We start from the raw sequence: 17381 nt of genomic DNA on the forward strand, positions 1-17381 counted from the left end.
GGAATTTCATTCTCATCAGAAGGGAATTGTGATGCATCTTCACCATCTTCACCGTACTTTTCTACAATAAGAAGGCATAATATAGGCAATTAATCTAATATATAAGAATATAGAAATATTATCTGTATTTTTAACATAATAATTTATATATTAACTTATAATTAAAATTAGTAAGAACTAAGATATCTTTTCTCAACCTTGTTGTTGGCCCATTCTTTTTTAGTATGATAACATCTCTTGAATAAGACAATTTTACCATATTTCTATGTTTTATAATATGACACATTAGAATAATTTATAAAAAATAAATTATGTTAGATTAAAAATCTTTAAATATACCAATTAAAGCCGAGTAGCCACAGATGTCCTAGTAACCCTTTGATGAACATATGTTAACTTTGCTCAGTTCCTAGATTTGGCCAGTGATCACTTCTATATAGAAGAAATTAAGAAATATATTTCAATATCCATAGGTTAAGAACTGAAAATAACTATCTTTTTTTTATCAATACAAGTAGGTTTTTATATATTAATTTACTCATAATGATCGAAATAATATGCTTATTCTTCACCATGAAATTAAAGTAATTACAAACTTTATTATACGAGAGCTTCTGAATCAAAATGATCGCATAATTAAAGCCAATCACCGGGTCTATTAATAAAATTCTTATAAAGATATTGTTCAGCAACTTCACTCCTCTCCTAATTTTTTATAGTATAAGTGGCATCGATAGCGATAGTTCTTGTATCAAAAACTCATTATTTTCTTAACTCATTCCCTAACATTTTTTTTTTAACCCCATTCCAAATCAAAGTTTGTCTACATAAAGTTTCATTAGTAGTTGTAAATTTTTAAAATAACAAAACAAAATATAATAGACATTTAGAAGTTGTTTACCAACATACGCTCATAAAGTGCTATTTCATGCCAACTTGATATCTTGATTGGTGCAAATTATCTTACAACTATCTCAACCTCTCTAGATAATTTGCAACTGTCGTCACCAACTGACATGTTCTCTACTTTTGGAATTAGTAACTTTAACTTTCCAATTTTGCGAATAAGCCTTTTTAACTCTAGTCCTCTATTTCAACCACGAACCCTTTTAGTTATTGTTAAACTTTCAAAAGGCAAAAATAAAATATATCAATAACAAAGTTAAGAACTTTTAAGATAAAGAGGAATATAATATTAATATTTTAGTACATATTTGATATGTGTAAATTATACCAGCATCACTCGTAGGAGTGCAAGGTGTAGGAGGATCAGTTGGGGTTGACAACATATCATTTGACAATTTAACTTTTGTGGACGTTTCATGCGGGTAGGTGAAATTCTGACCATTCGGCAAATCTATGCATGTGCTCACGAGGCTTCTACTGTAGGCTCAAGGCGTGACAAATTAAGGTGGGATTAGCATATAGAAACTATTTATATGGACCTACAAAACTGTAGGCTGGATAATCATAAGGATCGAGGCATGTGAGAGACGGTGATCTTTATCTTGTGACGAAAGTTGAAACAATTGGGTCGACTCAGTCTTGTACGTTTTTAATAGGCTAATGGAGATGGATTTAAGGTGTTATTTATTCCCAACTTGGGTAGGTCATGTTGGCGGCCAACAACATGATGCCTAAAGATAGGAATAGGTACTCTTGTATAACTTTCGGCTAATTGAGTTAATTTGGTTGTATGCGCTAAATTACGTTTGACCTTAAGGGTCAAGAAATTCACCAAGGTCGCTGTATTTTCAAGAAGGGATAGGATGATGCCAATGGCCTCCGACGATGTCTACTCCAGCATCGCTGCTTGAGATGCCAGCACAATCTGAAGTGAGTGGAGATCAAAAACTTTGCAATCAATTGGTCACACTAATTGGCTTAGTCCAATAGCAAGCCAAGGCCTCTTGACGACAAGAGAAGCAGATTAAAAAGCACCATGAGATGATGTCATAGTAGGAGGCAACGGCAAACAACCTATACTGTTGATTAATTTTCAAAATGCTATTGAGAGAGTTGATGTGGCTGTTGTACTAGTCATTGAGTATCGTGCGCAGTCAAGAGCTGCGATGGGCACCCCTCCAATGGCCTTTGGCACTTTGGCCCCCGATTATGCGGTGATGGAAGTAGAGAAGAAGCGAGCGCTTTCAAGTCTCATGATTTTAAGAAGTTCAATCTGCCAGCTTTTGTTGAATAGACAATGGACCTATGGATTATGAAGACATGGGTCGACGCTCGGAAAAAATTATTTGAAGACTTGAATTTTTCTTTTTTTTTTGGATTGAAGACAAAATGCACCTGACCGCACATTGTTTAGAGAAGTAGGCATAGGTATGGTAGAGAGGGGTCAAGCAAAATTGGCCCGCTAGTGAGACTCCTTTGTCATGAAGGAGTTTCAGGGATTGTTGTTTTATACATATTTCCTGGATACCGTGAGGAAGAAATTGGAAAAGGACTTTCGAAAATTGTGACAAGGAATCCGCTCGATCTGGGAGTATGAGTGAGAGTTCTCCTATATCATCAATTATATCCCATATGTGGTTTAGGATTACAAGTACAAACTAGATTGCTTCAAGCGAGAACTTCGACCGGAGATATTTAAGATAGTCCATTCCTTTATGCTCCAAACCTTCGCCAAGGTGTTGGATAAGGAGCTATGGTTGGAGCAGGGTAACGCCATTGTGTGTGAAGAGGATGAAGCCTTTAACAAAGATAAGGGAAAGAAGCTACCATCAGGTTACTTGGGTTGTCAATCTAGCTCCAAGCAACTACCGAGGCATCTGCACTCGTGATCTTGAGCCTCGGTACATACTCCACCTGGTCCATGGCGAGGTGTAGTATCTATAGTGGTTCTCCTGACCGACAATAATGTGACCAGTGTAAGGAAAAATGCTTCAGGTGTGAGCAACATGGTCATATGTAGTTTGAATGCCCATGGGCTGAAAATCAAGCTCTGTCTGTTGCCTCTACACATTCAACATCGAGACAATCCGTGGGGTTTCCACCCACCATAGCATATATTGCACGCACTTTGGTGCCGCGTTAATGAAACGTTCGCGAAACGCATCTAGCGACCGTGTGTTCATGACCCAAGGGGAAGAGCTGACCGCCACCAACAACATTGTGGCAGGTATCGTTTTACTTAATAAAGTAAGATTTAGAGCTTTTTTTGATAGAAAAGGCATCCTATTTGTTCATCAATCAATCATTTGCTATTATTCATGGGATAGACATAGTACAGGCTATAGATGGGTCTAAGTTTTCGATCATGCCTTCTATGTTACAGATATTTGTCTTCCTTGTCTGGTGCGAATTGGGATTGAGTTATGCAGGTGGACTTGGTGATGTTGAAGTGTGTTGGCATTCGGTTAAATCGAATCGGGTACGCCCATAAGCGGGTTCGATCCGACGGATATTATGTTATCTAATTGGATTAGGATTAATCTCGCTTTCAAATTGGAAAGCTAATTAGAGATAAATCTAATCATATTAGGATAACAAATAATAACCGATTTGGCCTTATCTCTAACGCTATTAGGATTTTGGAATTCCTTATAAATATGCGGGCGATCCCACATAACGAAAGATACGAAAAGAACGGAAAAAAAGAGAGAATAAGAAAATAATAGCAAGAAACCACATCCTCCATTGACCTATTATTCTAGAGGGACTTGAACGGTGGATTTGCGATCGCGCTCGTTTGTAGTTCGATCCACCGCGAGTTCGTGGAGTGTGAGAAGACATTCAAGGACGATCCGAGGACACGTGAATCAATCTAAACGATCCGGGCTCATCGCGTTGTTGTGCGAATCGCTTCCGCAAAAGGTACGAATCGAAAACTTCCGCTGCGTTCTACAAAGTGAATGGAAGGGTTTGACCTAGTTTTAGGCATGGACTGGCTCTCAACATATTATGCAACTATCAATTGTGAGAGTAGAGTCATGACCTTTCATGAACCTTTGCAAAAGGAGATCATTAACTGAGGGTGTAAGAGCTCGCTCTTTGCTATTATGGTGTCCACGTCGTGTGGAGAAGTTGATTAATAGTAGCTGTATAGCTTACTTAGCAATAGTGGTAGTGGATCGAAAGGAGAGTTCGGTGCTTGACGATATTTCTACAGTTCAAGAGCTTTCGGATTTTTCTCTAGTAGAGTTGCCAAGAATGCCGCTGGATCGGAGATTGACTTCTTAGATTCTTGGGACCGCGCCAATTTTAAAGGCTCTATATTAAATGGCATCAGTTGAGTTGAAGAAGCTAAAGGCTTAGTTGCTGGATCTGTTAGATAAAGACTTCACTAGATCGAGCATATCGCCTTGGTGAACCCTAGTGCTATTTGTGAAAAAGAAAGACAATTCACTTCGACTTTATGTCCATTACTGCGAACTGAACAAGTTACAATCAAGAATAGAGACCCATTGCCCCATATCGGTTATTTGATCTGTTTCAAGGGTCTCGAGTGTATTCTAAGATAGACCTTTGGTCCAAGTATCACCAATTGAAGATCAAGCCAGAGGATGTACATAAGATCACATCTCGAATGCGATATGGATATTATGAATTCATGATTATACCATTTGGGCTTACTAACGCCCTGTCAGTGTTTATGGATCTAATGAACTATAGTTTCAAGTCATTTTTGGATTGATTTGTCATAGTTTTTATTAACAACATTTTGATTTACTCTCAAAGTGATGAGAAATATGAAGAGTATCTAAGGTTAGTGTAAGAAAGTAGATCCTCGTCGTGTTAAACCACTTTTAGTCAAAGTGACTAAAGTGTGGCGAGTGGAACTATTGAACGTGATTCAATAGTGGTCCTGGAAGCCTCGGAACTGTTAAAAGTGCATTTCGAAAGTGTTTAAAGAATTTTGACATTGTTCGGAGCAAAACCAGACTTAAACAATGTTGGAAATGCAGTCTGGGCAGTGGGTATCGGTACTGGAGGATTGGTACCGGTACCCCGTAAACAAACCGAGAGGTCTGCTCTCGGGTTTGGTTGCTGCCGAGCTGAGTACCGGTACTGGAGACCGCGTACCGGTACTAGGGCACCCGCGTAGTAGTACTCCAGCCCGTGTACCGGTACTCGGCGGTCTGCGCAGAATGGTCTGCTCTCAGGTTTGGTTGTCAACCCAGGGGTACCGATACTAGAGCCCGAGTACCGGTACCAAGTGCTGCAAACAGCAGGGTTGATCTGCTGCAAATAAAATAAAATAGAGGGCTTATTTGCAATTGTGGGGACATATAAAAGGACCCTATCTCCTCCTCTCTTGTTCACAAGCTGAGAACACTCTCTCCTCTCATTTCTCTTCCTCTCTCTCTCTAGGAACTCTCTTCCAAGGTGAATTGGAGGAGATTGGAGGAGGATTTGAAGGAGATTTAAGGCTTTTGAAGGTGAAAAGCTCTTTTACAAGGTAGAACTTGTGGTGTTCATAGGCTAATGTGAGGTTTCTTGTAAGATCCATGTTAGGGTTTGGTTTTATACCCTAGAATACTTGATTTTGATCGTCTTACATGAAGGGAAACCTAGAGGAAACCTTGGGAACACATGATGAACTCATGTTGTTCATGCTATGGAAACCCTAGGGTTGAAATTGGGGTTTTCATAGATATGAGATACGTCTATAGTTAAATTGACCCTTTGTAAACCTAATTGAAGGTAAAACTGACGTTGTGGGCAACTCAAACGGGAGTTCCTACGGGCGTGTAGCACGGTGTAGGGGAAAAGGACTGTTTTTGCTTTGTTTCCGCCAGATAGGGCCGAAGCAATGTCTAAAAATTCCAAGCTTCGTATTCTCGCACCTCAGCAACATTTAGAGGTGGGGGGTGCTATCCGAAGCCATCGAGCTTTATTCTATGTCTATGTTCTAATATTGCCCATCCATCTCCCATGTTGATTGTGCATTGTAGGATGTTAGTAGTTGCATTTCTTTTCCTTATATGCTTCCTTAGTTGAAATAACATTGTGAGTTGAGCACATGATATGTTGGATGCGCGAGGATTGGGTCTTGACATTGAATCTTATAATGCCGATAACAAGTGATGAACTTGGTATATGTGATGACATAGACGAGTGGCATACGAAACTATATGTGATGACATAACGAGTGACATATGAACTAGTGTAGTAGAAACACTTATGACATGATGAACCTAGGGATAGATGATTTCCCCAAGTTACAGATATGTGAACTTAGTGTAGTTGAGACACTTAAACAAGAACATTGGGATAGATGGGTTCCCAAGTCGTTGTTAACCCTAGTTGGTAGGGTATCCTCAGTTGGAGAAGATTGGATCACACTCACATAGTCTGTTCTCGCTTGGTTGTGGTCGCTCCACACAAGCAGTGAGCTCCGAAGTTATCACACGATGGACTAACGTACTTGTCCAGCAGACGGTCTCGGGTGGGTCGAGCGGTCGGGCCTCCTCACCTATGGGATTGCACTGTGAGTCGGGGCGAACCTTCGGGTTAGCCAAGTCGATTGGGTGATGAACATATGAATGACATACTTTCTTGAGCATAGTAGCATGATAGTTAATTTCATTACTATGTAGATTTTTATTCATTTACTATTGATTGAGGCATAGTAGTATGATAGTAGAATTTATACTATGTTAGCAGTTTTATNGTACGACTTATGATTTCTTTTATTGTCTAGCTTTACTTCCCTACTTCGATGTAGATGTTAGAACTTTACTCGCTCTGATATCATTAGTTGCTAGTTATTTCACTCCTTCTATTTGTTCTATTACTCGCTTTTACTTCCGCTTTTATTGTAGACGCCTTATATGTGTAGACATATGGCGGGTCTGAGCACACTACCGGAAGGGCCTCCGCCAGTCCCGGGGCATGACATGAGTGGCATACGAATCTAGTGTAGTAGAGACACTTATGACATGATAAACCTAGGGATAGATGATTTTCCCAAGTTATCGACATGTGGCATGTGAATTTAGTGTAGTTGAGGCACTTAAACATGAACATTGGGATAGATGGTTTTCCGAGTCGTTGTTAACCCCAGTTGGTAGGGTATCCTCGGTTGGAGACGATTGGATCATACTCACACAGTCTGTTCTCGCTTGGCGGTGGTCGCTCCACCCAAGCAGTGAGCTCCGGAGTTATCACACGATGGACTAACGTACTTGTCCAGCAGACGGTCTCGGGTAGATCGAGCGGTCGGGCCTCCTCACTTATGGGATTGCACTGTGAGTCGGGGCGAACCTTCGGGTTAGCTAAGTTGATTAGGTGATAAACATATGAATGATATACTTTATCGAGCATAGTAGTATGATAGCTAGTTGAGTTTATTACTATGTAGACATTCATTCATTTACTATTGATTAAGGCATAGTAGCATGATAGTAGAATTCATACTATGTTTGCAGTTTTATTTCATATCATATCTATCTACTTATGCATGCTTAGACCTAGTGGGAAGATCGGCAGAGTCGGCGGCCGAACCTATTGGGAACTATTATTAGTTCTCATCCCACTTTGTTGCAGGGCCGAGCTTGAGCGGACCGGGCAAGAATCGTGATAAGGGCATAGCACCCTAGTTAGTAGCCTCCTTTTGCATTAGAGTACTTTGTACCTTGAGAGAGATGATCTATTTTGAGAGAGGTTACTTGTGGATGTATGTATATTCCATGAGATTAACATGTAAACCAAATGTATTTATTTTAGGAGATGAAAATATAAACCAATAATGTGAATGGTTAATGAAATTGTAATAGCTAGTACTCTCTCTTTTGCTCTTGCTTGTATCATACTCGCAATGATTCATGTATATTGTTATGTTTACCTGGGCAACTAAATGTACATAATCCTTGTTGTTGAGCCTTGGGTGGACAGGAAAAGTTCTGTCCGTTCAGCGTCTATTCGGCGTACCCAAACCGACCAAATAGGCGGTTGTGGGGCGTGGCATTTAGTGCTACAAATTCTTCGGGAGAAAAAGTTTTATATCAAATTAAAGAAGTGCCACTTTTGGATTTATGAGGTTGCTTTTTTGGGTTATGTAATTTTTGATGGTGGAATATTTGTGGACCCAAAAAAATTGAAATTGGCTCTGACCAACAAACATAATAGAGGTTCGTGGTTTTCTCGAGTTTTAATTTTATAGATTTTATTATTATTTAATAATTATTGATGTATGTTTACTATAAATTTATTAATCCGCTGTGAAGTGTGAGCAATTAGGGGTGTTTGGTTCGTTGAAAAAATTTTCCGAGAAAAAAATTTTCATGAAATTTTTTTTTCATTTTTTCGTCAGTTTGGTTTCCAGTAAAAATAGCTTTTTTGAAAATCTATTTTTCAAATTTCATGACAAATTAATATTTTCTTTTTTTGAATTTATTTTTTCTAAAAATGAAAATGCTTGTTTTTCATAAAATTTGAAAAGAATCTTTTCAAGAAACTAGTTTTCTTTGAAACCAAATAGAAGAAAAATTAGTAGAAACCATAAAAACTTCTTTAAAAAAAAAAAATTTCACGCTTTTTCGACAAACCACACATCTCCTTAACTTGAAAGTAAAATAGAGTAGCGTTAAGAGCTATAAATTTTTAATTTTTTTATTACCTATATATTTTTTAAGCTTTTTTTTTTCATTTAGTACCTTCAAAGCTTTTTTTTTATAAATAATACTAGCAAATTTATATTTGCATAAATAGCCCTCTCCTTGCCACGCAAGCCCCTAAGTGGCTTTTCTAAATTGAACAGGGCAATTCAATCACCGTTTTTAAATATGGTAATTGATTTACTGTATTCCTCTTGTAATTTTTTATCACTTCCAAGTTAAAAAAAAGGGACTATAGTGTGTATATGAGTACACGGTGATTCATTCACCATATTCAATTTAAGACGCTTATATGGCGCCGTGGCAAGAAGAGGACCATATATACAAATATAAATTAATTAGGGCTATTTATAAAAAAAGAAAATATTTAAAGGGGCTAAATGCGCGAAAAAAAAAAAAAAAAAAAAAAAAAAAAAAAAAAAAAAAAAAAAGCTCTCTCAGCGAATTTCACTTCACGCCGCCCCCAAGTACTCTAAACCCCCCTCTCTCAGCGAAACCCTAATTCCATTATTACTCAGCTCGATCGAAAAAATCGGTAGAAAAAGCTAGTAATCCTCCTCCTAAACCCTAGTTCCAATTCTCCGTTCCAAAACCACCTCGAATCCTTAATCCGCGGAGAAGATGCAACACGACGACGTAATATGGCAAGTGATCAGGCACAACCACTGCAGCTACATGGCCAAGTAAATCTCTGTGATCCCCTTCCGCCCCCACCATAAAGTTCATTTCTTTCGGGTTGGATTTTTAGATTCGATTCGAGTTTATGATCAGCTTCAAATTTGATTACGTAGCTGTGGGTTTCATGCAGGATCACTACGGGGATTTTCTGTAGAAATCCGTATAATGTTACCGGAATTTGTAATCGGAGCTCGTGCCCTCTCGCCAATAGCCGCTACGCGACGATTCGCGATCACGAAGGTTTTGGAACCACTCTATTTTGTGAATTGTAGTGTTTCCATATTGGTTGTTGAAGTTACTATTTGGTTAGATTTGGTTTCGTTCTCTGCTTCATGATTAGATTTGAACCTGCTGCGAATTGTGTTATGATTTCCGATAACTCTAATTTAGTCGTTTATTAAGGTTCTAATGCAGAATCATATTTAGGTGTTGGAAGTATATCTTTTCCAACGTTGATTATACGAATGCTGATTAATCAACTATTTTTCAAACAAAAAAGCAACTTTAATCGTGAACTTTTATCTGTAACATTTAGTTTGTATGTCTAGTATGTTTTGCATAAAAGATCCAATCATAAAGCAGAGAATGAGACTTTGCCTGTTGAACTTGTCTAGCTTTCGCATATTCTGTGACTGTTGAATTGCCTGTTATACGTCGGTACCACTCCTGTTTACTTCGTCGGTCACCTTTTTATTACTTACGGATTTCTGACGTTCTTACTGGTGCTATGCAGGGGTTTTCTACTTGTATATGAAAACAATTGAAAGAGCTCACACGCCAAATAAACTGTGGGAAAGAGTAAAGCTGCCGAGAAATTATGAGAAAGCATTAGAAGTTATTGACAAGCATCTGGTATGATGTTCTGAATCTCTAGACAAGACTAACGAGACATGTAATCATCAGACTCGGGGAGGGCTAGACAACTTTATCCATTTTGTTTGCAGGAATACTGGCCTAAGTTACTTGTGCACAAAATCAAGCAACGCCTTACTAAAATGACTCAATACAGGATACGTATGAGGAAGCTTCAACTAAAAGTGAGGTGGGAACTTTTGTTTCTATTGTTTCCCTTTAGCTTCTGGATTTGCTTGAATATAAACATAATAAAGGTTGTCTCAATTGATGTTAAAAATAGCTTATGCTGTTTTACTGTTATCCTCCAATGTGTTGCAAAGGTTGGTCGAGATGCAATAACTGATTTATGTGCTGTTTTTGGGATTCATTGACTGCCACTTGTAATGTGAAACATGTTCTGAATTTGCTAAAAGCCCTAGAAAAGGATGTAAAGGGGCCAACTGCTTGATCTCCAACTTCAGCGCTCACTCCAAATGGTGCTTGCACTCCCACTTAACTGGGACAAGCTAGCCGCATGAGATCAGGGAATCCAAAGAGCCCCCACATCTTTAACGGTCACCTGCAGTTCTACCCCTGTTATTGGTTCTGTGAGTGTTGGAGTTCATGTAAAAATTATATAGGTCTGAACTATTATGGGATAATTGGTATCACTTGCATTTTGATATCTTGGGATATTACGTTCTCTAACAGCATTGAGCTGATACTTGGTGGTTGGGTGAGCTGCTACTTTCATAGATTTTGCTCTTTTTTCTTCGTTTAATCTGGTTGACTGCATATTGTCTATTGGAGAAATAAAAATGTGCTGGAGTTGCTTCAACCTTATAGATGTAATTATAGAACTACTTTTTGAATTTTGATATGAAATTTAGCTGTCAAGACCTTCTTCTGTGCTGGATGTAGAACATGTTGATCATAATAATACTATTGTTTACCCACTCTATTGCGTAGATTTTATCATTAACAAGTTTCACCGCTTATTCTGGCTTAGGACAAAAAGGTTTTGTTTTTTTAAAAAAGGCTGAAGTGCAGTTTATCCCCTAGATATGTCGCATCATTTGGCAAAGTTCTGTCAGCACCAACTCCCCTCGCTGCATGTACTGTATTACACAGGGCGTGAAATGTATATATATATATTATTTGAGGTTAATGTGCAAAATGCGATATATCTATGGGGTAAACTGCATTTTAGCCTTATTTTTAAGGATATCTTAAGTTTTACTTTGCCATGCAATTATTTGAAAGTTCATACATCTCTCAAGTTTATCTCTGTATACATCTACTTCATAGGTGATAATTTCCTCCTGGCTATAATTATATTATAGAAAGGTAAAAATGTAAAACTTGAACTGTAGATCATGATTCGACTATCCAACCTTTCAAAATTTTGATTTTTGTATACAACCTTTCAATTTGTTTGATTTGATTGGTTTGATTACTGTACAGCTACAAAATTTAAGCTAATTACTTACTTTAATGAATCTATAGCTACATGAATTGCATAAAATATACTAACTAAACACGTAAAGATAACAGACAGATTCAAAATTTGAAGTTTAAGAGTCACTAATTGGCTCAAATCAAAAAAAAAAAAAAGAAGAAGAAAAGTTTGGTTGTAAAATGAAATTTTGTAAGGATTAGGTAGTTAGATCAAAACGAATGATAGTTGTAGTTAAGTTTTATACATATTTTCCTTATAGAAATTTATTTTCATTGCAGGGAGAAGATAATGACAGTGCCTAGAAAAGAGAAAAAACGAGAGGCTAGGAGGGAAGAAAAAGCTGAGAGAGCTGCACTTATTGATAATGTGCTCCGTTGATTTCTTCCAAAAACTTAATATTTTATTGTTCCCTTCCTTTTAAGTTTAAATGCTTACTTTACCCATTAATATATTCTGCAGAACATCCAAAAAGAATTGGTGGAACGCCTTAAGAAAGGTGTTTATCCTGGTGAAATTGTCAACATCCCTGAGAAGTTGTATAATGAAGTAGTTGAAATGGAAGGGCTAAAGCCAAGTCCTGAAGAAGAAGAAGAAGAAGAGGAGGAAGTAATGCTTGAACAAGTTTATGCTGTTTCATTATCATTCCGCCGTATGACCTTTATCCCATCTTATATTACCGTCTTTATAAGCTTCAATATAATCCAGGATCCTGAGGTAGAATACGTTGAGGGCTATGACGAACTTGAAGAGGAAGAGGACATGGAAGACTTTGGAGGGTTTCCAACGGACGAACTTTTGAAGGATGATGAATATGGTAAAGAAAGCCCATGTTATGTTGGTATGTGTAATGACTTTGTTCTTAGGTGCATTGTGGGCTAACAATTGCCTAATTGTTGGTGCAGTTGACATGGATGAAGAGAGTGAACTGAATAGTGGATCTGATAGAAAAATTGCAAAGAAAAGGCGGAAAGGAGCTGGATCCGATGCGGAGACACTTGATGGTAGTGAGTACAGTGCAAAGCTGAAAAGAAAGGGGAAGGTTATTATTGAGGTAAGAGAACTTCTCCCCAGATTTATAGTATTTACGTCTCTCTCATTGAAAACACCCAGAAGAGGGGAAAAAAGAAATACAAAACCCCTTGAAGTATGCTATATATGCCTTCCTGCTGCTTTGAAAGCTGTTCATGGAACTAAACTAAAATTAAAAAGTGTGGGAGGGCCAAAAAAAAAAAAAAAACTCTGCGGGGCTTCTTCCGTAGGATTATGCTACGCTAGTAGAATATAATCAAATGTGTACGCTTCCTTTATAGATCAACGTGTTAATTTTAGAACCTAATCAAAATGAGGGTATGCTTCATTTATCGATGAACATCCTAGTAGCACTATTTTGTGGTGGCAGGTTGAGGGCAACAATGATATGGCGGATAGACGAAGGGCGGAGATGTGATGTCACTTTTGAGTGCATCAAAATGGAATGTTGTATTTCCCTGCCTTTTCTTTGACAGTTCCTTCCCTTTAGCGGCGAGACAATGATGTTAACCCCCACGCCGATGTCCAACAGTTGAGGGTCTTTTCCATGAAGCGAATTTGCTGCAGAATCGAAATTTTGCTTATAGTTTCCCTAGGACATTTTTTGATCTGTTATATTTGCTTGTTTGGTAGATGATTCACTTATATAGTGAGAACGTTGAGAAGCAACCTGTTCATATGTATAACAACTAGTAGTTGGAGCATTTTCTTTTCTTTTTTTTTTCCTTTTGCTATTTGTTAACAACGATATGCGGAGTTTGCGATGAATCTCATTGTTGGAGCAGTTGCTTTTCCTCTATTTATCTATTATGTAATGGAAGAGTCTATTTTTGCCGATTCAAGTCGTATAGTTTCACTGAATTGGCAATTCGGCTCTAACGTATTTTGTGGGGGGAAATTCTTTTTTTTTTTCGCTTTCATGGTGGGTGGTTGAAACCGAATTACCAAGCTGGGCAGATCTAATTCGATCAAAAAGATTATGTTTGATCAATTTTTCAGTTTCACTAGTTTGGTTTGATGATTTTGGCTGTCTAATTAGAAACTCGCACTTAATGATGTGACCGATTAAATGAGCCAAAATATTATTTCAGATAATTTAAGATTGTAGATTATTTAAGATGAGGAAGATAGAGGAGACGAAGAAAATGCTTTCTTTCTTATGGGTAAGAGAAATGAGGGAGAGTGAGAGAGAGAAAGAGAGAGGTATTTATAGATGTAATGGTGCCGCTCGGTTGAGTCCTTTAGTACCAAAACACCCTGAAGTTTCGTAAAATTCGAAAGCTTCAATAGCAAAAATAGCTCAAAAAGTACCTGTGTTCCACCTCGCGTATCAGTACTAAGGGTGGCAATCCAGCTCGCTGTTCGCGAACCAGCTCGTGTTCGGCTCGAAATGAGCTCGAGATCGGCTCGCTCGTTTAGTAAACGAGCCGAACACGAGCTGGGGTCAGCTCGCTCGTGTTCGGCTCGATAACAGTTCGAATGCATATATTTTATATTTATATAATTTATTTAATTTATATTTTTATATATAAATAAATAATTATATATAATATATATTTTTATTATTTAATTTTTAGCAAAATAAAAACATAAATACGAGCTTAATTATAAAAAGACTCATTTATATGTAAAGTTTCAACTATTACATCAAAGTCTAATGGATAAAATTTTATAAATTTATTTTTTTTATATATATTTAATCTAATCTTTTTTAATTTATTGTTCGTTGACCAGCTCGTGAGCCAGCTCGTGTTCGGCTCGTTAATAAACAAGCCGAACACAAGCTAGATTTTTCGGCTCGATATTGTAGCGAGCCAGCTCGTGTTCGACTCGTTTAATAAATAAGCCGAACACGGGCCGATCCCAGCTCGCTCGTGTTCGGCTCGTTTACATCCCTAATCAGTACATGATAATCAGTACTGGTACTCAGCCTAAGAACCATAGAACCCGAAAGATCTCCTAGTGGGATTTTTATTCAGTAGCAGTAGCTCCAAATTTCGATACGAGTACTGAAGTGTGAAATTGACTAGTTCGCAGATCTATATTTATTATGTGTACCGAGGCAAAAGATTTGATCAATTAAAATTTTTTTTTGTCATTCAAGGAGGCCCATATTGCCAAAATTATTGAGGGTGTAAGAAAGCATCAAACATATCAATTTACAATTTCTCAAAAAAATGTTGACATCAATGATCTCCTCAGTAAGACGCCTATTCATCTTCTTCAGTAGGGATATGCTTGAACAAAAACAATACATGATGCTCTCAATATGAAGTGGCATTGTATGGTAGGAGTGAAACCAGTCATATTCAATCAGATTTTTGACAAAACTACATCCGCATTTATATTTTTCTTCAGATGTGAATTCGTATGCGGATATGTATCGGATGCTAAAATTTTATTATCATATTCGTTTAAAATAGTTGGTTGAATAGTATGATCTAACGGATGGAAATGACTAGTGGATTTGTATTCGTGTTCAAAATTTTGCATATCTATATTTTATTTAATAAACTTAATATTTTAATGAATATAAATTTAATTTTAACATAAAATTCATAATAAAATAAATAAACAATATAATGGAAACCATTTTATTCTCCTAAAATATATATTATCATCCTCTTATATCAGGTGAAAATGGTTGAATACGGTCGGCTTTTGTAAGAAAACCATGTTCGCATCCATCTTTTTTATTATTATTCTTTGTAATACGAATTCAGATACGAATACGTGTCAAATGCTAAATTTTGACACATATATTCGCATCCTATCGATTCAATCATCCTAGCCACTCTCACCCCTAAATTTTACCTTCCTATGGTGGACTTAGTGGAGCAACATTTGTGGAGAAGATTTTGCAGACTACATAGACAAGGCTCATTTGATATGTCCAAGCACAACTCATTTCGTCCGTAACTTTTTATCGGGTCCCTTGCAATGACTATCTGATGCTTGACAAATTAAAAAAATTTTAATTTATCTTGCAAATGATGAGCCCAAAAGTATAAAATTGACTTGTAGAAAAATGTTGATAAAGGAATCGACAAATTTGTGATGTTGTCTCAAAAAATCATGTGTTGGTGGAGGATGCTTTGTGTTTTGATATTAAGCATTTTCTCTTTATTAAAATTTTAAATTACTTGGGTGAATGTTGGAGTTTATTATTTTATTTGTGAAACAATTGTTGTATTCTAAAAATTTAAGCCTGACATAACTCGAACTCATGACCTCCTGCTTTGATACCATAGAAAACAACCATTGTATTCTAAAAGCTTAGGTTGTTAAAGAACGATATTTATATATTTTTTATATTTAATATTTTTGAGTGGTTAAATTTTTAATGGGCTCTATTTGGATTGCTTTAAAAGGCAAACAGATTTATGCACTCCACAATTCACACGCGCAACACAAGAACGGGCCTTCCGCACCTACAATAATTCTCTTATTTATCTTTAGTAATTTGTTTAATTATTTTTCTTATACGGTTGACCATCTTAGAGTGAAACTAGGGGTGTGTTTGGTTCGAAGTCGGAATCAGAATCAGAATCGGAATCGAAATAAGTTGGAATCGGAATTTGAATTGGAATCGGAATTTGAATGACTCATTACCTAATTCTGTTTGGTTCGTTATCTGAATCAGAATCGGAATAAATCATTCCTATTGTCGGTATTTGGTTTAGATAGATATAAAAAACATAATCAAATTAATGTATTAACTTTATCTTTATAATATATTAATTTAAATTCAAATTGAAAATTAAATATTAAAAATCTACATCAAAATTTTGAAATAATGTCAAAATTTTAAATCTATTTTTTTTTAAAAAAAAATAAACTTTGAAGTTGAGTGGATAATTCAAAATATAAAACTAAATTTCGATTTATTCAAATTCAAACTTAAAATTACAATTTAAAATTTAATTTGAATCCATAAATTTAAATTTTAAATAAAATTTGAATAAAACTTTACATAAATTAAAATTTAATTTAAATTCAAATTTATAAGTTAGATTTGAAATACTTGATTAAATTTTAATTTAAATTCAAATTAAATTTAAAATTATAAATTTAATTTCTAAATTTAAACTCATATTTTAATTAAAAAAGTTGAAAAAATAAATTTAATCCGAATAAATATTTATTCCGTCCGGATTCAACTTTCCATCCGGCCTTTTAGAAAGGCCGGATTGGAAAAAGAGGTGACTGGGGGATTTCCATTCCACTCGGGAATCGGAATGAAACTCCCACATACCAAACACCCACAAACGGATTCACCCACTTCAATTTTGATTCCATGGTGAAAAAAAAGCGAACCAAACACGCCCTAGATGTTGAAGGCCCTTTTAATTTGGGGAATGAACTAGCTTTTTTTTTTTTTTTTTTTTTTTTTTTTTTAACTCTGAGGTAAGCTTTAATGGCCATCTACCAACTTGCTGGCTTTATCTTTTTCTCTTAGCTTCCATACAAAGAGAGATGTGGTGGTTAGAATACTTTTTCGACTGCAACTTGAACTTATTCTCCATTATTTGCTAGATCTGTGAAAACTGAGTCGGCTCACCTTTGTGCTCCTTTGGAGGAGTGATGACTGAAAAGCGAATGGCATATTCCACTGGGCTCATTGTATCGTTAAAAGTGACTATCTATAGCCTTGCACAGAGAGAGACAATCTTGCTTTTAGAATAATGCGTTGCACGTCTCGACCCACAATCCATATCTAAACTCATACTTTCTATTACTTACTGCTTTGAAGAATTTGTTCACTAGTTAGTTTACAATACTAGTTCCTGCCTTACTAAATTTATATG

At 36.5% G+C, this 17381-nt stretch overlaps 1 protein-coding gene across 3 annotated transcripts; it reads left to right on the forward strand.

The window, feature by feature from the left end:
• LOC109719797 (protein MAK16 homolog) lies at positions 9006-13415 on the forward strand. 3 transcript variants are annotated; one of them, XR_002218783.1, is made up of 9 exons: positions 9006-9256; positions 9382-9491; positions 9985-10103; positions 10196-10293; positions 11823-11910; positions 12004-12150; positions 12250-12378; positions 12447-12595; positions 12944-13415. XR_002218783.1 is itself a non-coding variant. In XM_020246612.1 (9 exons), exons 1-9 carry the CDS (start codon positions 9195-9197, stop codon positions 12989-12991), a joined length of 954 nt encoding a protein of 317 aa, XP_020102201.1. In that variant the 5' UTR covers positions 9006-9194; the 3' UTR covers positions 12992-13415. The 3 variants fall into 3 exon arrangements, 2 of the variants coding, with proteins under 2 accessions (XP_020102201.1, XP_020102202.1); XM_020246612.1 differs by having other exon boundaries at positions 12250-12382; XM_020246613.1 differs by having other exon boundaries at positions 9007-9256; positions 12250-12358.

The sequence above is a fragment of the Ananas comosus genome, linkage group 13, assembly GCF_001540865.1.
Source record: "Ananas comosus cultivar F153 linkage group 13, ASM154086v1, whole genome shotgun sequence".
NCBI lineage: Eukaryota > Viridiplantae > Streptophyta > Magnoliopsida > Poales > Bromeliaceae > Ananas > Ananas comosus.

Excerpts from the sequence above, each read along its gene's own strand:
- LOC109719797 (XM_020246612.1), top strand. The coding sequence starts at position 9,195 with ATGCAACACGACGACGTAATATGGCAAGTGATCAGGCACAACCACTGC. Across the intron at positions 9,257-9,381 it reads CACTGCAGCTACATGGCCAA|GATCACTACGGGGATTTTCT; the intron begins GTAAATCTCTGT and ends GGTTTCATGCAG. Across the intron at positions 10,294-11,822 it reads AAGCTTCAACTAAAAGTGAG|GGAGAAGATAATGACAGTGC; the intron begins GTGGGAACTTTT and ends TTTTCATTGCAG.